The 20,870-nt window shown below is 40.1% G+C and overlaps 1 protein-coding gene across 1 annotated transcript in view; it reads right to left on the bottom strand.

Annotated features, from left to right (window-relative positions):
* Positions 1 to 20,870, bottom strand: part of RELN (reelin) — a gene marked incomplete at its 5' end in the record, with an annotated part of 120,648 nt that overhangs the window by 37,260 nt on the left and 62,518 nt on the right. Inside the window, 6 exons of the mRNA XM_010141799.1 lie at positions 4,578 to 4,690; positions 7,314 to 7,506; positions 13,230 to 13,466; positions 17,570 to 17,731; positions 18,317 to 18,550; positions 19,474 to 19,540. Coding sequence (XP_010140101.1) covers positions 4,578 to 4,690; positions 7,314 to 7,506; positions 13,230 to 13,466; positions 17,570 to 17,731; positions 18,317 to 18,550; positions 19,474 to 19,540 — 1,006 coding nt within the window. The remainder of the gene's footprint in view (positions 1 to 4,577; positions 4,691 to 7,313; positions 7,507 to 13,229; positions 13,467 to 17,569; positions 17,732 to 18,316; positions 18,551 to 19,473; positions 19,541 to 20,870) is intronic.

Here is a 20,870-nt window from a genome sequence, read left to right as displayed (position 1 = left end):
TGGTAATGACTGGTGTTAGCTCCCACATGTGCTGAGGAAAATAACAGTACTGAAACCAAAGAAGGGTTTTGGAGCCATCCCCTTGGCCTCCCAGCAGAGTAAAATTGTGTCATGTTTGTCCAGTTGATAGGAGGGATAGCGCTGTGGCTGGACTCCTCTGGTTTTCGTTAGTGAGGGTTTGTGAGTAGAGGCGTGGTGAGTGACTTGGAAGCCCAGGAGTATTTACAGCAAACTGGGGAGGGGGCATTCATGGTGATACAGGGGCCATTTCGCCATCCTGTGGAGGCCTTGTGGTGCCCAACAAGTGATGGTGCCCCCTGAACACTGTTCCTGCTGCTGCTTGATGTGGCATGGTGGCATTTCATCAGCTGCCCACTGGCCACTGCCGGGTGCCAACGTCCCTGGCAGGGTGGCTGAGTGGGTGCATCATGGCTGGTTGTGGGGCACTAAGCTCACAGCCCTCTACACGAACAGCGGAGAGAGCCCGCCCATGGGTAATAACAAAGCACACCTCCTTGCCCAGGGGAGCACCACAGCTGAAACGCCACCAGAAATACCCCCGTACAGCACTGCCGTGGGGCTCTGCCCACCCTGCAGGGCACAGAGCTGACACCAGGGCTGACAGCCCATGCTGGGGCTTGCATGGGTTTCACCTGAGCAAAGCGGTTCCCTGGACAGGCTCATTGTCTCCCTCCTGCTGCAGGGGACTGTCACCCTGCCAGGCACAGAGCACAGAGAGAGCCACATGCTGCTGGGGCAGCACCATCTTCCTCCCGGGGTGTCAGGTGTTGGCTGCACATCAAGCTAAGGGTGAGCTCAGCTCCCCTTGTTCCGCAGAACATTCCCCAGATGAAAGTAGCAATGGCAGATCTGTTCCCTGTGTTTTAAGGGGAGGGGAGGAAGGCAGGAGTTGTGTTGACACCTGGAGATGAACGCGCGGCTGAAACAGAGGTGTGTGCGTCAGCTGGGTGGCTGGGGACTGTCTCCAGGGAGCCACATCCTAGAGGGCAGGGATTTTTTTAGCTGCAAACAAAGAGAGCTCTCCCCTGGGGACAGTGTTGCTGCTGTGGGAGTACCGTGGCCCCCAAGCTGCAGTGAGACGGGGGTTTCCCTCGCCTTCCCACCCAGCTGGGCGGTCATGGGAGGCCCGTGGGAAGTGAGGCCACTGACACAGGGCTGTGGGCAGCAAAAGCTCTCATGGACTCGGCTTTCTCTCTGGCCAAGGGATAACCTGGGTTAGCCTGAATTCACAATTGCAGAAGCAATGCCACTGAGAAGCTGGTCCTGCTCACGGGTTTTGAAAGCTTTCCAAGGCTGCTCTGCACCTCAAGGTAACAACAGCTTAGGAGGATTATGCTGTTAAAAATGGTAATCAACGATTTTAAAAAGCCATGTTAATTAAGAAAAGAGAATAAGGAGCTGAGTGTCAGCTGCATTCTCACTGATAAAATACCGGTTTTCTGGACAGTGACTATTAGGACACCTATTCAAATGAGAAGTGCAGCAGTTGAGGAGTTATGGAAGCAAAATAAACCTCCCTAGTTTCTCGTATTTCTTCCTTTTTTTTTCTTTTTTCTTTTCTTTTTTCTTTCTTTTTTTTTTTTTTTAATGCTACTGGAAGGCAATCTGCCTTTCTGATGGAATTTATCTAAGTCAGGCTGATGTCAAATAAAAGTCACTGGTGTTGTGTGACATTTTACATAAGCACAAGAAAATCATGTCCCAGATGCATTGGAAGTGAAATGATGTTTTCTGTTATAAAGTCTTTTAGATATGTGAGTTAAAATAAAATCATTGTCTTCTCTCCTGGTATTAAAAACCCTAATGATCCAATGCAAATTTGTAGCTGACAAAATTGTATTTGCTACCTTCGGAGTTACCATAATTACATTTACCCAATTATCCTGAAACTCTCATTCGGTCATTAGGTGTTGATTTGTTTATGAAGTCAGCAACTGACAGCTGCTTGTATCTCATTAAGCCCTGTTCATATGTAAATGCCTCCCATAAAACTGAAATTAATTTTCATCAGTGTTGGAAATGTTTGGTTCAAGTACAATACAATTTCAGTGAACAGGTGCATTCATTTCATTTCTCCAACACAAGTCTCACTGTTGCAGCACGTTTCCTAACGTCCCAAATCTCGGATAACACAGGGACCTTGTAAAGTCATGCTTGACACACGCAGAACATCTACAGATGTGCAGAAATACCGGGATGCCCAGAAAATTTTTCAAGAGAAACAGGCGCTGTTATAAACAAATCTCTGTCTGCACGAGCACAGTACCGCAGCCTGATGCTACCTGTGCACCCAAGGTGCGAACCCTCGGCAAAGAGCCGTGCATGCAGGGGTAGATGTGTAGCAGGGCTGTGCAGGGGTGTGAGGGCATGTCAAGCTAGTGAGGGCCAGAGCAAGGATAACGAGACCTTCAGCCTCAGCCCTGAGTCCTCGTTCAGGTGGTTTGTTTCCCTGAGCAGTCAGCACAGAGCAGGCTGTGTATTCGGCAGTCCCTGCAATATGGGGCTGAGCCAGAAGGAAGGTTCCCAGAGCCCCCGTCTCCTCACCCTACTTTTGGGAAGGCAGAAGACCTGGCTCACCCCCTCTGCACTGGTCTTCCTGGCCATTACTAAGTTTTTGCCCATGGATTGTTGTTGCAGCAGAGTGTGAGTGGGGAAGAGAGAGGAGAGATGAGGGAGGGAGGGAGGGAGAGAAAGAAGGGAGGGAGGGAAAGGAGGGAGGGTGCCCTGAAGAAGAGCCTTACGGAGTGTATTTGCTACCAGCCCCCCTGGATGATGCCCTCCATGTGGCTGGCCTGGAAGAGGAGCTCTGCACTTCACATATTCACCAGTAACCTCCAGGTTTGTAAAGGCAGAATCTTGCCCTCTGTTACTAAGTGTGCTTTAAAAATGCAAAAAGTCCCCTCCCAATCTCAGCCCAAAGGAGCGACTGAGCCCTTGGTCTGCCTGCCAGTGGCAAGGAGGGAAAAAAGAAGGAAAGGAGGTGAGATGCATCTGGTGTGCTGGATTGCTTTTGGCGGGGAGAATGCAGCCATCCTTCCTCTTCACCCCACCTGCGCCACAGCAAAACACAGTGACGCTGAAAATGTGTTTTATGAAGAGCAAAGTAATGTTCAGTGGTAATTTGTACCTTAATTACAAACAAAATTCTGGTAACAGACGGGAATCCCTTCAGATACAAGATAGAGTGTGAAATATTTATGATTTGTGCATAGCATATAACAGGAACTTAGTTAATATTTCATCATAAATTCTCCCCACAGTCTCCTAAATGAAAAGGAAATTGTTTGATTCTGTCACTTCATATAGTAAGGAAAATTATTAGATCCTAAAGAAAAAAAGGCCCACAAATATTGGTATTATCATCAGCTACACTGTGTATAATAGCAACTTTGAGTACAGTATATAACTTACAAATAATTTAAAAAATAACGAGTTTAGAGTAGTACCTGCAGAATTTCAGACATTTTATAAAATTCTTATATGAGCCACACATTTTATAGCTGCAGTCACATAATGGCATGTAAGATTTAGTACATTATAATCTAACTACAAAGCAGGTATTCATACATTTTCTTGTACCATTTGGTATTATCTGACCGAATATGTTTTCAGGTTCAATATTTGCCCCTGATGTTTTGCCTGGAAATAGAAAATTTGGGACATTGGCTGTACAGTAAAAAGGGCTAGTGTGTTGAAAGAAGGTCTCATCAGTAGAAATGGGTGATGTTGAGGCTGGGGATAGTGCAGAAAAGTGTTGAAGGACAGAGAAATACAATGATAACTTAATCCGAGCAAGCTCGCATTGCAATTTCTGTGATGGATTCAGGTCAAACATGAGCAAAGTGTAACTATAATTGGAATAATTTAATTCTCAGATGAAAGAAGCCCTGAAGATTATTGAGATTTATGACAATTTTTCATTTGTATGGTATAATAAAACTTTCAAAATGAACAATGGAAGAAATAATCTAGCTAAAAATGTTAGGGCAGGCAAAATAAGTTTGATTACAATAAGATGAATAAGATAGGGCTTTCTGAAAATTTTTGTTGTCCTTTTTTTTTTTTCAGAAAAGAATGTTATTTTTGAAGTCATGCTATAAAAAGAAACAAGAGGTTAAAAATTACCAGAAATGAATCATTAGTTATTGTTTATACAAGGCCTTGGTCTGAAGATGTAAACAGTAAGAAATGTGCAAAATAAAAATTAACAATCCAAATAAAGCCTCCAGTGGAGCATTTACAGACAAGCGCCACTATTTTTGAAAAGATCTGAGCTTTATTAGAAGAGTCATGGTTTGTATTAAAAACAGCCCTAAACAATAGTTTCTGATGACTTCATGAACTTTTCACTCTCTAATTACATAAGGAAGGCATTTTATGTTAAATACCTACAACTGGGTCAGCTCCACCCAGCACCCGACCCACCGGCTTGAGTATGGTCTACAGATTTGATTTTTGTCATAGCAATCCAAAACTAGCGGAAGTATCTGCACCACCAACCCTCTTCCCACCCTGAAAATAAAATAAATAAATAAATAAAAGAAATAAATGCTCACCAAGTCTTCTGTGGTAAAAGGACAGTGATTCTCCTCCATTGAGTAAATTCGCTGGAGTGGTAAATACTTGCTGATGTAAACTCCTGACAGCTCGGCATACTGGGAAGACATTCCTTGAAGCAAAACATTTCAAAACCAGATTTAATGTTGAGGAACAGAAGGAAAGGTTAAACATTCACAGAACAAGGAACTCGCCTGAGTCCAGATGTTGGAGTGAAAGACCCAGAAGCAGAAAAATCCTGGCACGGTGCAGAGAAATTTCTCAGAAAACTAGCAGTAGTACATTTACAGTAGGAGGAAGCCATATGACTCATTTGAAGGGTTTAACATCAATGACTAGTAATGTCTGGTTTCCCTTCATGAGGATGTCTAGATAGATAATCTTTTTTACTATTGCCACCCCTGCATCTAGCACTGACTAGGAAGTAAGTCGACAAGCCCAGTCTGGAGTAAGTCTATGAAAGCGACCTCCAGACCATTACACCAGCCGTCTAGAGACCTGCTTGTGAGCCTTTGCCTGGGCATGCTGGGTCCCCCCACCCTGTCCATCTGCAGTGGGGAGGAGCAGTAGGGGCACCCAGAGCCACACAAGAGCACCCAGCCGTGATCTACAGAAGTTGCCTCCAGACGCCCTTTCCATGCTCTGCAGATGTATTACCTTTGACATCTACAGCAAGTGGTGTAAATTCCTCCTTACTGCTTCTAGGATTCTTTCTGCATTTAACTCAGATTCCTAGAGAGGTCCATGTTTTCTTTTCAGAAAATACGATCATCATCACATCCTTTTTATGTTAAATGCAAATGAAGTCCATTATCCCATATCTGTTTTCTAGACCTGCCCTTCCTGTGTTACCCCATTTTAATGCAATATTCCATTCATTTATTTATATATTGCCAGAACAACATGCAAAACTTTTATGTATGGTTTTGATGAGGCATTAATAAAGTGCTTGAATGTTATTACCTACTTGTACGTTTCTTTTCTAGCTGCCCATTCAGAGAATCCCTTCTGCCACTACTCCCATAGCACACCTCCTCCTGACCAACCCCATGTCTCCGAGATCCATTTGCTCTTCGCTGCTGTGCTCATCCCGTGTGGGATGACTTTTGGGACAGACACCTGCCTATGCAAGTAGAGTACTTTGACTGCTCTGGAACTAATAATAAAGCAGTGATTTTCTATACCAGTTAAAGCAATTAAGAATATTTAGATAGTTAAATTATGTAGTAATAGTTATATATTAAATATGAAGAAGGGCAGAATATATGATTTTACAGAGAAATTTATCACTAAAATATCTTAGAGGATTAAATGAATATTTGAGAACTTATTCTGTTTTGTGTTCTTTTTTCAGTAGATTTTCTAAAGGCTTAGTTCCCTTTCCAGAAAATTTCAAACATTTTTCATTGATTCATCTCCCCTAAAAGATCTTAGAAAACAGGATCTGATCAGTGCTTGCAAAGAAAACAAAACTTTCAAACATCTTAATTAATTAGTGTTTTATGTATTTGCCAGATTATGTGCTTGAAATATACTACAAATAGCTTTCTCTATTACTCTTTTATCACAGTGACATGGGTGTGAGAAAAATCACTTGGCTGCAGGTTCTTCTCTCTGAACTTGGCTCCACTGAGAGAGGAAAGGAACACTAAAATATGAAGGCAACTGATCTTCCATTGATGGCAAGGACAAACCATGAACGCCCACCACTAAGAACTATTCTTGGACACCATGATGATGCCTCTAAGTATAAAAGACATTAACATCATTTGAAATAAGGTATTTATAGCCTTCCTCTGAATTCTTTTTAAGTTAGGAAAGTATGGATTGGATTTGCATATTTGGTTTGCAAAGACTAAAAATTCAGTTATTGCCATTTCTCTGCTCTGCCCACCAAAGTAAACGTGGCCAAAAAGTAACAGGACAATGCTTTCATTGCTCATAGAAGATGTGGGACTGGGTATTCAAAATCCTCCATGAATCTACAGAGCAGGTAGTGAAAAGGCACCAGAATAAGTTCCCTGACATGCCCTGAACCTGCTCGGAAGCAGTTGAAAGACCTTGGTTAGCTCACCCTGGGGGCTGGGAAAGTCCAGCTTGCCATCTAAGAGGGGAAACAAAAGCACAAATTATGGCCAAAATGCACAGTTTACATTTGTGCTGAGACAGGTCTGAGCCACATGGGGAAACAGCAGCCAACACTGCTATTTGCACTTTGAGCAGAGACAGGGAAACGGCAGGTCATTACGGTCCTGGACTGTGTTTGAACCAGGGATGGGGGATGAAAGGCTCTACATTACAATCCCCCAAAGGAATGTGCTTTCCATTTATGAAATGGCTGAGCACAAGGGCAGAAAGAATTTCTCTCCACTTAAATTCCAGGAAATGGTAGATGCATTTTGCTTTGAAAAACAAAGCAATAACACAGGAAAGATCCCGGACATTACTCTGTAGCTCTGTCTAACTGTGCCCCGGTTCTTTTCTCAGCCTTGTTCTATTCCCATCAGTATTTTTTATTTCAACCTCTTAGATACCTTTTTCCAAATATCATGAAGAACAGTTTAAACACGTCTGTCAGTAATTTTGACTGATTCCAACTGATTCCAACTGAGAATTTCCTTATAGAAGGGGGAATTAGGAAAACATCTTCCTTTGTTCAATACCACAAGTGCATTTTGGATGATCTTTGCTTCAGCAGAGTTTATGGAAGACAAGGTCCTCACTACCAGCCTCACCTCTTGAACAAGATGCCACGTGAGGCCATGGTTGGTAGAGTAGTCCAGTTTCACCTGGTTGTCCATATGAGGAGTAAACGCCTGACCACAGCCCATCACCAAGTTGAACTGTATCATATATGAAGCTCCGATCTGCATAGACTGGGTCTCCACGTAGCGCATGCTAGAAGCTAACTTTGAATCTCCTGTAAAACTGAGAGAAGTAAGGAAAGAATCAGGATCGATCCCCAAAATAAATCAGAAGGGAACACTGTGAGTAGTTCTGGGTTAAATACAGTGATGCTTCTTTCTTTGTTCTGCAGATTGGCACATGGGATGAGACCACACACAGAAGCATCTTTCTGTTGGTACTTCTGCAAATTACCAGGAGGGCCTTAACGTGTCCCAGAGTGTGAAATACTGAATTATTCTGTTAGTTCTTGCTATATGCTCTTTGTATTATGGATCGAGTTAGGATCAAGCAAAGGATAACATACAAGAAAAGCAACAAAAGGAAAGTTCATTCCCCAGAGCGTCCATTGCCTAAGGTCGTGTAACAGTAACCGTGACATGTAAGATGAAATTTCATTCAAACACTGGACAGTAAAGATATGCTGCATTTAGTTTAAAATATTCTTATTATGTAGACTTTCCATTCCATCAATACTCAGGTGATTCTAGATGCAATTCATTCACTGACTTTCGACTGTTTCGGAATTAGTATCACCTATCCTCAGCTTCTTTTCTGCAGCATGTACTCATATAGGAGTTATATAATCCAGCGAGTTGGAGAAGATAATTTTGTCAGTAGTAATGTTTGGAATGCACCAAGCCTCGTATACAACACAAAGTACCCATTTATCATGTACATGGTAGCATAGTGTAAGTTTTGAAATGATAAGTTTATTTCAATTTAAATGCAGAAATAGTATAAGGAGGAAGTAGTAACAACTTGGTCTTTGAATCCTGCATACTAGCCTTCAAAACAGGCTATTCTAAAGAAAGTTTATGTAGAATGAAAATTGCCTTCCTCTCCTTAGTTTGCGATGTTTAGTTAGTGTCTTCAGTAGTCCTTCCCCTTTCAGCATTTTCTAAGAGTATTCTTAAATGGGAATAATTTAGGACAGGGACTGCATCTTATTAAAGAAAATCAGTGCAAATCATCATGCAAAAATAAAAAAGCTATATTCAGTACAGTGGTGATGAAGAGAATAATCTAGTTCAAGGTTGCCCTTATGATTGAGTAATTTACAGTTTATCATCTTAAATAAGAAATTCAAATCTTTCAATACCTTACAATGAAACATATTAGCTTCTACCCCTGTAAAATTCAAGGTCACAACAGTCAGTGTAAGGACTGGGAATACAAGTCACTCTTACTTAGCACTCCTTTAAATTAATTCACTGCCCCACACTATTTTCTATAGCATCCTTTCCAGAGAGAGCAGTTAAGCCATAAATATCAGCATCCTACCTTAAAGATTTAGAAGAAATTACTGAAAGCTGACATTACTTGTGTCATTACCAAATTGCTGTTTCTTGGCACAAATTAAGATCCAGACTCCTTTTTACTCTATGACCTTGTTCTCTGTGACTTCATTTCCTAAGGATAACCCAACTCATGGCACCATATGAAACTACCCAGTCTATGTCAATCAGCACCATGAACTGATGTGTTCATTCCCTTCACTGCTGGGGCACTGTCATGGACAACTGGACCAGAAGGCAGTAAGTTGCCTTGGAAAACTGCATCTCAGCTGGTTGGTCTTTCAGTTAGTGCTGTCAATGTTTTACTTCTCAATGGGAAGGATAGTTTTATGTTGAGCAGAGGATATAATGTACGCTCACCAGAAGTCCAGCTGGCAACCTATGGTTTCTGGTTTTATTGTTAGAACTGAATGCATCTCAGAAGAATTTGTTTGGATAATGCCTGAATTTATTTTTCTTCCAAACCTTATCTTGTACTTTTCAAATTGACTGAAAAAAAAAAAAATTGCAAATTTGAAAGTTAAAGCTGACTTGGTCTGACATAGTTTTAATTTCTACAACGCAGCTTGAAATTTCATGGCTGATGTGGGAAATCAAAGTTTTAGCAAAGCCCTCTTGGGAAATCTGTGCAGGTACAGCTGGGGTCTTCAGGTATCAGTCAGCCACATGCAGTGTAATCAGCTGAAAGTTACACGTAACAACATTTTGAAACTGATTTGGCATTGCATACGTAAACCTGGACACAGTACATCACAGTTGCCTAAAGCTCATCTGAACAGAATGAAGGAATTGAAACAAACCTGTTTGATGAAGCATGTTCCCAGAAGCTGTCTTCCCCAAAATGATGGAAGACAAGCGAGGGGCTGTTACTCAGCATAGGTGCAAAGAATTAAATGTTTCATTTTGTCTTTGTCTCCACAAAAATTCCCTCTATTCAATATTACTGGTGTAAATCTAGAAAAAAAACTCTCAAACTCTAATCTTTTTTACTGGTGGCATTCAGGTCATGATTGAAACACTTTAAGTTTAGTATTAATTTTAATTTAATAATTTAGTCACTGGATATTGTACACAGTACGTTAAGCAAAAGTTGTTTTAAAGTAAAACCAGCTCTTTAAAAGTGATATTAAAGAAATGTGAAAAAGGAAGGTACTGATAAGTTGAAGACAATGTGTGATGCTCTGTAAGAAGCTTTTTTTAAGGGGAGGAAATCTCATTAGGTGTTCACAGAGTCCTTTATCATCCATGGATTGCCTCCAGCTGAACAGAGTAGCATTAAAGGTGGGGGCCCACCTTACTTGCCCTTTCTTTACTCTCCAGCTCTCCTGTCTTTGTGGTTAGGGGTATGCTCTTCTGCTGGAATACTGAATGTTTTCTTTGTTCTGTGAGTCACGCAGCTGGAATGAGTTTCTGGATTTTGTGAAAAGCAGAGTCTTGTCGCTGGCGTAACAATAATTAACTAAAAGATCTTCAGAAATGAGAATGCAGAGGCCACATTTATGTATAAATATGTAGCTGTGAGTTGGTTTCTAGCGTGTATATAATTAGACCTGCGGAGGCGCAGGAACACAATACCCATAGGTGCCCTCAGAACAATCGCTCACCCTCCAAGCACTGCCAACTAATTGGTACTTCTGGGAATGGTATCGCAGCCAATGTCGGCCAATCTGCTCCAAACTGCTCTGGGATCCCCAGAGTTACCACATTTCAAGACCGGTACATTCAAGAATACTGAGAAGCCACGCAGATGCAGCCGGTTTTGTAAAGCTGTCTTGACCAAGAATATTGACATGATGACTAAGTGCTCATGCCAGCCCCAGCTCTGTTTCCATCAAAGGCAAGAGTCATTTGTGTCTGTTTTCATCACATCATATCTACTTTGCTGAATAATTCCTAAATGTATTAATATGTTTCAATTAAGTCAATTACATGAAATAAATTTTCTGCATGTTACAGATAATAATTAATCTAAACTCCAAACATTTGATAAACACAGGTAAGCTATCAAGCTGATGTAGGGCAACTGTATTACATTGCTCCATAAGGGTAGCTCATTATGAGCCAGATTTATGGTCTTTCCGCAGGATTCTGCAGGGATAGTGGGACACTGTACTGTCTGTTACATTAAGTTAAGTAGTATTGGCCGAAGACAGTTTATTTATTGAATGCTATTTTATTTGCATCAAAATGAATGTTAAAAATTCGGTAAATGTTAGCATCCCTATCAATACTCAAATGTATTTTAGCAAGTGGCTGTAAATAGTCTCTAATACTCCAGAGATACTTGGATCAAAACGTTGTCTGCATATGAGAATTTTGGAGAAGCGATGAATTATGTACATCATCAGATATTTAATTTTAAAAGTGTTACAGAGTTCTTTCAGTATACTCAATGCACTTGCTGTAATAAAGTCTAAGAACCAATCTGAAACCAAATGTTGGTGATCAATTTGTTGAAACCAAATGTTAATGATGAATCAAGTAAAATGACTGTTCAGATATACACCATTAAAAAACAATTAAAAATCACCTTTGCTCAAAACATATGTATATCAACAACCCCTCTTTTCTAAATGAAGGCAGATATTGAAAAGAACAATCTCCCTCTTAAAAATAAAAATCCCCCTCCTCAGTTTTACTCAATTTTAAAATTAAATATTTCAGATTTACAGATTCTGAGGCAGAAAGAGAGGCCTAATAGACAATTAAAGGCAATTCAATGAAAATGAGCTGGGGATGACACCCTGTGAAATGATTTATAGCATATTTACCATAGTTCTACTAATGAAAAAGCAGTTGTCAGACTTTTCTCAAGAGGATGGTGTCAGCGCAAACTATGCTCATAGAAAGTCATGAGTTAGAAAATGAGAACCAAATGGACTCACAGCTGGGAAAAGCCACCAATAATTAATTTAACTAGCAGCCATTTGTACAGTCTTTGTGTAAGTTTAAAAATTTCCCTTGAGAGAAACAAGGTCAGTGAAGGATAGAGTTCATGTCTTCCAAGGATAATGAAAAATACATAAATAGCAAGGAAATATTGCAAAGACTTTGATTCTTTATGTGATGCATGGAAAGTTCAACCTTTCCACTGCGACTGAGCACTACAAATCCTAGCCAATATGGGGGATGGAGAATTTAGCTTAGTGTTTATTATTTTGATTCTGATTTAGAGTCATAGTAGGAAAACAGAGGAACTTCTGCTATCTTAAACAGCCGTCTCCCCTCCCCACATAAACTAGTCATACAAGAACAGAAGGAAAACAGTGTCATTAAAGGGCTTTCATTCCAACTCTTTGATGAAGAAGATGCAAACAGTTTGAGCCCTAACATGTTGTTTCATTTTAATGAGCAGCGAGTACCTTCCTTGTCCTTATTAAAGCGGCTAATGGCACTTCTACTGCCTCATTATCACCGCTAGAACACACTCGGTGTTGTTCCTACTGCTAAACCAACTCCTTTCAGTTTGACAGATGATCAGAAAGTCAAATCAGATTGCTCAGAGATAGTTGTTAATAAAATTCCAGCAGTGTTTCTCTGAGTGTCTATGGGGATACTAAAATTATTTGTATTTTCTTGATGTTTTCCATAATTACTGTGATTGTACTTTTTGCAAATAAGTGTATCTATGCCAGTTAAAGCCATACTGGTTATATATGTTGATCACACCAGCATGAAACTGTTATTTGGTTTTAATCAAAACATGGAGACTAAATTGAGCTTCTCTTGTATTAATTCAAAATGCTACACTTATATACTCCAGAAATTAATCTTTGTGAAGCACGTTAATGTTTAACTAAAAGAGCTTATTTTTACACAATCCTAGCAGAATTTTCTTTTTCTTTTCTTCCCCCTCTCCCCCTTTTTTTTTCCTTTGGGGAAGGTGATGTTTTCTTGCTTTTGTTTCTAAACACACAGCATACTCTAGGCACAAGTGCAATATCCCACAATGCTGATCACAGTGTATGTGACTAAAGGGCTGTAATACCAGACACAACAACTGCAAATGGCTAACTTCATCCTACCAACATTCTGCCACCTGTCCTTCTTGGAGTGTAATCTCGTGGCTGTGTAAACAGATCTAAACATCACATACAATACATTCAGAGTCTGTACTTAACAGATTATTTCATAACCTGTATACCCATACTATCCTGACTGGATTTTAAGTGAAGATTATGAAATTTTCTTCATCATTTCTATTAGGATATTCTTTAAGTATTTTGTGGAGAAAGAATGTCACATTCCAGGTTCCCACTGAACATAAATCTCTGTTCAATGGGGTGTGAAAACCTATTGCTCATTGCAATTACATTAGCAAATGTATTTTTGTCCCTAATGTGAGGATGAGACACAATCACTCTGAATAACTGCCATAAAGACTCATCTTAGCAGGATGAATAGATAAAGAAAACAGAAGCAGAACATAAAGGAATACATGTTTCTCACCAAAGAGTCCAGTCATGTCCACAGTAGGGTTGAACATTTCCTAGGTAGAATCCCAGAGACTGTGTGACTTCAACTAGATTGGTGAAGTCCAGACTGATGCTGTTGAAAAGCACAGAGGTCATGATGATTTCGTCGATTGCCCACACATCTTCGCCTTGAGAAGAATGATACGGTTGCCACCATCTAAACTGAATGCCGATCTGTCTTGCATCTTCAGGCAGCTCCACTGAAATTATTCTAGGAAAGAAAACAAAATTATTATTGAAAGTTTCTGTTTGTAAGAATTCCATGGGTATGTATTTTACGGTTAATTTTACTCACTGATCCTAAAAATCATGGGTTAAATTCAGACCACAAATACTTTAGCATCGACTGATATGCCTTCTTCCAGTGACAGGAGAACTGTTAGTTCTTCAAGTAGTGGCAAAATCCACAAAAAAGTTTCCACAAATGTTGTAAATTTTGCTGCTACTCTATATTTAAAGGTGCTCTTTCTTGCCAGAAGAAATCTGAATGCCCTCCATTTGAAGCCCGGGAGCTTAGACTGATGAAGGGATGATCAGCTGACAAGGACTTGTGAAATCCAGCTCCACTTCCTCAGAATCAGAGGATTTTATCCTGAGCTGACGGTATGCACCCTCTGTGCTTGTTTCTGCACAGCACTGATGTCATGCCTGTGTGGCTCTTTTGCTAGAACCCCCCTCCTGTGAGTTGCCACGTTCAAGTGGAAAAGGTTCCTCTTGTCAGACAGTGTGGTTACGTGTAGTCTTTTATGGTAGAGACTTTTCTTTTGTGGTAAAAAGATGCCACTGTGGGTGAGCCCTAGGCACTTCTGGTATGCAAGGTCACCTGATTTCTCACGGCAGCTATGTCAACAAACCTGTAACTGGCAAACCACGAAGAAAATTAAGAATAATATCTAATTTCCAGGAGCAATTACTGTACACAGCAGCAGGGAGCACACATTAATTGCCACAGCAATGACACCTTCTTGAAAGCTCCAGGACAATGGTGCCCCACACAGCACGCGTGAGCTGTGAAACACATTGGCAACAGGGACATTTTTCTCCATTGGTGTACGATTACTTGCTGGGAAAAGCATTTTCAGCAAGCTCATCATGTACCTGATAGTTTTCTTTCTTTCTTAGAGGAAATCAGGTGAATTGGAAACATAATTTTATGCTTCAGCACCAAGTTTTTTCCAGATTTAAGGCTTTCTAAGATGCCTGGTGTAATGTTTTGTTCTGTGCATATGAAACAGTCTTGTGCCTGGGGCACTCTTAGTGCAAAACCATGCTCTTAAAAATGCCTTGCTAAACTGTCCCTTAAAGAGTAGATTTATTATACTGTTGTTTAATGTCACATCTTCTTTCATTTTAAAGAAAAATACGTTAATCCATTAGAAAGAAAAAATCAAACAGCCTGGCTAAAGAGGTGGGAAGCACTCAAAAAGTCCTGGCTGGCATTTCTAGGAGCTGCTTCCTGACAGTCGTAGGCTGGAAAGGGCTGTGTCAAGGGACAGCCAGAGGTGACAGCTGCTGTGTCCCTGTAGCAAGGGACCATCAGTGCACACGCTTTATATATGGTGGATACATTTCTTTTGCTGCTCAAATAAAAATGGTTGAATGACTTCATACCCTTCTGAGAGAAAGACCAAGCCCTGGCTTGTGAAAAAACTACAAGGACTTTCTTTCTACCAAGGGCTCCCTGAGAAGCAGCAACCCTGTGACTGTTTGAGTCCATTTTTAAAGGCACAAATGGTGCTAAATTGCTACTGATGCTAAAGGGAACCGATGACTTTGTCTTCCATAGTTCAGTAGGGCAAACCTGAGGAAAGCTGGTACCCTGGCTAGGAGGAGCACTGTATCCAGTGTACGCCGTAAAGCACTCAGCACTTGTGTGAGCTAATGCTCTGTTAAAATCCTGGGCATATTTCTCTACTGGCGGCAGTCTCTGATGCCCGCATCTTCCCGTTCATTCTTAACTCTCCTAAGCTTGCCCACATAGACACTAATTCTCACTGACAGCAATTTACAGAAAATCCTAAATCATGACATACGTCACTGATACACATATTGGATGTTAAAATATTTAACACATGTTAAAATAAATTTCTCATCCCAGGGGATTAAACAAAGATAATTTTATAATGTTGGTGTAAACCACTGCATATGGCACGTCCGTTAGTATGCAGAACCTGACTACATCTCCAGTGAAAACAGCTTCTCCTGTCTGCCTTTGATTTTTTGGAGATAGATGGAAAGGGAGGGGGATTCTTCCTAATGATTTTTCTGCCACAGAGTAGGAAAGTGTTCCTACTAACATTACCAGCTACCATTAGATTTCTTAAAAACCAGCTGGGAGACCTTTACTCTGATCTCATTCTTTCAAGCTATGCGCATACCTAATATTGAAAAACCACCGCTGTTCTGTGCAGAAGAAAAATGCTGCTGTCAAATGTTAGCAGATTAAATGCACCTTTTCAGCAGAACATTAAATGTGTAATTTTTTTTTTGTATGACTGAAGATTAATTTAAATTTCTGGATACAGATTTGCAGTAGTCAACCTGTGCTATCAAAAATGCTGATATTTTCAGACAACATAATATGAAAAGGTGAAGCTTTCTTCATATTCTTCATCATAATTATTGCCAGTATTAACTTCAGGTTTGTATGTCTGTCATTTTTCTTTCTACCCAGAACTATGGACTATACACGGACTATACACGGCCCATGGCAAAACCTTTCTAACCCATGTATATTGTGCTTAGCTCTTTGCCCTGTCAGAACAACAGAAACTGTGTTTCATACTTGATCTCAAAAAGCAAAAAAAGTCTCCAGCATCAATATAGTTTACTGCATTTATGTCTTAAACTTCATTAAAATCAGTCACAGGAATGTGTATTTTCCTTTTGGTTATAAAAATTCCATAGTGCTATATATTGAAAACCATCAGGGAAATATAATTCGTACAGCTGTAATCTTGAATCTAAGAATAAGAGACAGGGCCATATAAAATATATATATAACTATAATAAAGGATGGAAAAAGATATTTTGAAGAAGGCTTATGAGTGTTCCAGTTCATCGGCTCTTTCCTTTGGAAGCACTTAAAAAACTTCAGAAATCAGTCTACATGCAAAATACTTCTACCAAATACAGTAATTCCTCTCAGATATTTGACTGTTTCTTATAGCTCCCAGGAAATATATTTAATGTTACAAACTTTATTACATTAGAATATTCTTAATTGCATTTTGTATTTGCAATTTTTAATGTTATTAACAATATGAGGCCATCCAATATATATATATTTTAAACACGCTGATCTGAATTAAATAAATATAAATAATGAAAGTTACGGGAGTTAAAGTGACTTGCAGGCTATCTACAGTCCCACCCCTGGGATTGTCTCAGGCATTACCTCAGAACTGCGTGGAGGAGCAAAACCGAGGACCCAGTGCAAGGCTGCCCTTGGGCAGGAATGGACCATGTGCAATTATGGACTATGTGTCTCCTGCATCCGCTTGCAGAGCATCTCCTTTCACTAGGATTTACCAGCTCTGCTGCAGCACCCTGTGGAGGTGAACGCTTCCAGGTTTGAGCAGATTTTTGCACAAAGCTGGTCCAGATTGTTCTGGGATTGCAGTACAGGTGTGCTCATGGAGACTCCTGATTTTGCACTGCTTTATTAAAAATGGTGGATGTTACAACAAATTAACAGAGAGGAATACTTTCTACTCTGAATACCTGACAAACATTCCTCTGATCATCTGATGCCAAATAGAGATGCTGCTAGATGAGATGAGCTCTTTGTTCAGAGGCTCTGATTGTTACAATTCCCAGGCACAGTCACCAGCAGGTCCTCCCAGGGCACCAAGTGTAACCCACAGACACCGTCGTGTAATCCCCTTCATAATGGGAGCAGGCGTAATTTCCCTGCTGACCTGGAGAGACCCTCACAGTCAGATTTTGTCCTAGTCATTCCGTGCTGCCTGCAAACTCCTAATCCCAGAGGATGCTGTAGTGAAGGTATCTATGGCTTCAAAGCTACTAATAATTTATGTTAATTTTTCTTTACAAGTGGCTGCTTCCATGGGAAGAGACATGAGCCTATTTCCCACATTTCTACCCCTCATCCTGCACTGCCTCTGCTTGTTCTGTCACATCACCTGAGACTCGAATGCCTTTAAATCCATGTGTTCATTATTAGGGAAGCAGATAAAAATGGGAAGTGCCCAGAACAGCTGCAAAATTCTAAGGAAAAGCAGTAACTTTCAGTATACGGTAAAATAAAAACCGCAAACCCAAACCCACTCCTCATAATATTTATGCGTATACCTTGGCTCATGGTAGTTGAGATAAGAATAGTGCTCCAGCAGTTTCCAGGTAATCCCATTGTCGTAGGAGTAGTGCAGCAGCACTCCTTCCCCGGGCTGGTCGGGTGCTTTGCAGGTACTCAGCACTGACTTGCTGCCCAGGCGTAGCGTGAACTGCAGGAACCTGGATCAGAATCACACAAATATTTATAAAGTACCGTTTGAGTAGTGGTTTATTGTTTTTTTTTCCTAACCAGATTTTTTTCAGGTCTTCTCAAAGTAGACAGATTTTGATAAATATCAGTTTTGGGTTTTGTACGTGCGATTTGTTTTTACTGTCAAGTAATGCAATGTGGCAGATACAGTTAAAAAATGCCAATCATTACAGCACTTAATTATTTATTAGGCACTGAAGGGGAGGGAGAGATAGTGAATGGATCTAATCAGCTGCCACAAGCTGTCAGATAAACACAACCTTATAAATAAATAATTAGCACTTGGCTTTGACACTCAGGTTTGATATTAACATTTCATATTTTCCATCTGAGATGTACAATAACTTGCCTCCAGTCTGTTTTGGGCTCTGTTGTTTACAAAGCAGGAGGAAAAAAGGCAAGGCTATGAAATCACCATTAAAATATGGATCTAGGAGTTTTTAAAAAACTTCTCTTCCTGTTTAAACAATTGGCTTAATAACACAGACGGCTGTAGCTGGAAGGGAAGGGGTTCCCAATTTCTTTGCCTCACACTATTGCTCCTTCCTTCTCACCTGGACTGGGAACTGTCAAGGAAGGATGTGATAAGCTGGCGCCTCCCATCTTTGTTGAAGACCAAGGCCTTACCGCTGGCCAGGACCCCACAGCCGAAGCTGACCTCAGCTCCCCGGATTGAGTAAAAATTGTGGTAGGAGGAGAGGCGGGAGCTGGCAAAACTCTCCGAGATGAACATGGGGAAGGTCTGTGATGCTGTCTCACACGCCGGTCCTGAGAAGCCAGGGTCACACCTGTGGGTGAGGAAGGTTGAACAGCATAATTAATAACCCATCTTCTCCCGTGGCTGGTTCACAAAACAACGCAGTGGCTGCAGTTGTTCATGAGCTGAAGATGCCTACCAAGTCCCACAAATCTAAGGACCAAGAACCTCTTTAAAATTCATTTAGGTGTTGCATAGTCAATGACTTTCTTTTAGCTAGCACACTTACTTTTCCAATTTAAAACAGTCATAGTTATGAACAAGACACCAATCTACACTTAACACACAATACAGAAATATTTTTATTCATTTTTGGAACAAAAATACAGCCAATATAATTCACAGTCATTCATATGTAAAATCATTAATTTATCTGAGGCATGTCAGACGTAACAGAACAAAATACCCTGTGGGACAGACTCTTGCTGATACTTAGAGTTACATTAATATTTTGAACGTGCTTCCTGGCTTTCAATAAGTACCTTTACCTTTTAGGCTGGAAACCTTTTAAAAAACCACACTTTCAGAAAAAAAAAAAAAAAAGGAGCCCTGACTTTCTGTCCTTGAGGTCCATTAGGCTCTGGGATATTAGAACTATGAAAATAGTGATTCTTTCCCAAATTTAATATAAAAGTGATACAGTCCCAAATCACCTCTAAAACCAGTATAAAGCATGCATCACTAACATTTCAGTGAACTTTGTAGCACTTTTTAAGGTGAACTGGAAGTAAGACTCTCTCCAAGAGAAAATTATAAAAAAAATTAAATGTGCTGCTCTTTAGACAGATTGATCTTTAGCTCTCCAGTGAGCTTTATGCATTCTGAGGGCTATGCTCATTTTGTATTTAGTCATCTCAAAAAGCAAGAGCTAAAATGAAAATCGCTTCATCTTTCGGATCATCGAGTGAACTATGCAACAGAAATTGAATACAAGCACTGAATTATAACTCTTACTTGCAGCCATTTCTTGTACACTGTCCTCGCCCTGAGCAGAATTTGAGGCAAGATGGACCAATATAAACTGCAGAGAAAAGAAATCAGTTAAATGAAGGGTTATGTAATGTGATAAACAGAATATAACGAATACAAGAAAGTGTACAGACCTGATCATACAGTTAACGTATCTATCTCAATCCCCCTAGCTGAAAGAGGGCTACAAAAGGATAAATAGCATTTGACTGTGACAAGGATAGCTGGGATAATTTATTATTTAACAGGTAATGTCTATCCAAGTCCTGAGACACTAGTGATATTTTAATTAATGTAACTGATTTTTCTAAGACTGTGAATGAGATGAGATAACTTGCTATGCATTGCCCACTCTCTTGCCTTCCCTTTTCTCCATATTATTTTGGAGATATAATCCAATATATATATATTAATACATTCCAAAAACAATCTTATAGATTTAAAAAACATGCTGCTGCTTATTTCACTGAAATCCACATACTTAACTTCACTGGATTTATTAGAATTAGAACCTGCCCTGGTATCTCTTAAGTAACTACTAAATATCATACACTTTTACTGATTCTTTCAAATGGAGTAAAACCCAAAATCATATGTGCTCACAAGTAATCCGGACTTGTTTTACTCTTTTGCTTCATCTTCCTCCAATGACTCCCAATCAACAGTGTTTATACTTTGTGAAAAATGTGAAGGATGGAAAGGTGAGTAAATATCAGTACATCTCATTGCACTACTACAAAGAAAAGCATTAATCTGGGTATAGACCAAATTCATTAATCTGGTAGACCACAGGGATATCTTGTGGTCATTCTTTCAAGACAATATGATAAACAGGCCCTAACCATGAACAGTGTCATCTTTTCTGCTGAAGAATGCCTATTACTTGTAATTATCCACTGGCACCGTGACTTTTGGAATGTCATCCAAATAACAACTAATTCAAAATCATCTACAACAGGCAGTACTTAAACCCTCTCCCCGTTTTATGATGCTGCCCATCATATTGGTGTGTCAGTACTCCCTGTTAGCTGCTCCCTGTAACTAACCCCCATCAGATTTCACGTGATTTCTAGATTTTCTCACTTTTCATGGTGCAAAAATTCTGTTCTGTTTGATTTATTTGTGTCTTTGGAGGTCTTTTTGAGGGGGTGGTGAAGGTAGAAGGTTAAAGATGTAATGATGTAGTTCAAAATGAAAAAAAGCTTTATGGAAATTGGCAGTTTTCCAGTGTTTCTAAAAGATGGCCAGCTTCCAGATTTCATTTAAATCTTAATTCACACAGGAAGCTAAAAGTCAGAGTGCTGAATCCTTGAAAATCTTCCTCTCTTTGAGAATTTGAGTGGCTTGCCAATATTTGTGAATTTTTCCCTACCACACATTGT

The sequence above is a fragment of the Buceros rhinoceros genome, unplaced genomic scaffold (assembly GCF_000710305.1).
Source record: "Buceros rhinoceros silvestris isolate BGI_N320 unplaced genomic scaffold, ASM71030v1 scaffold2268, whole genome shotgun sequence".
Lineage (NCBI taxonomy): Eukaryota > Metazoa > Chordata > Aves > Bucerotiformes > Bucerotidae > Buceros > Buceros rhinoceros.
The sequence above is the reverse complement of the archived record's forward strand: the minus strand, read 5'-3'. Positions and strand labels throughout refer to the sequence as shown.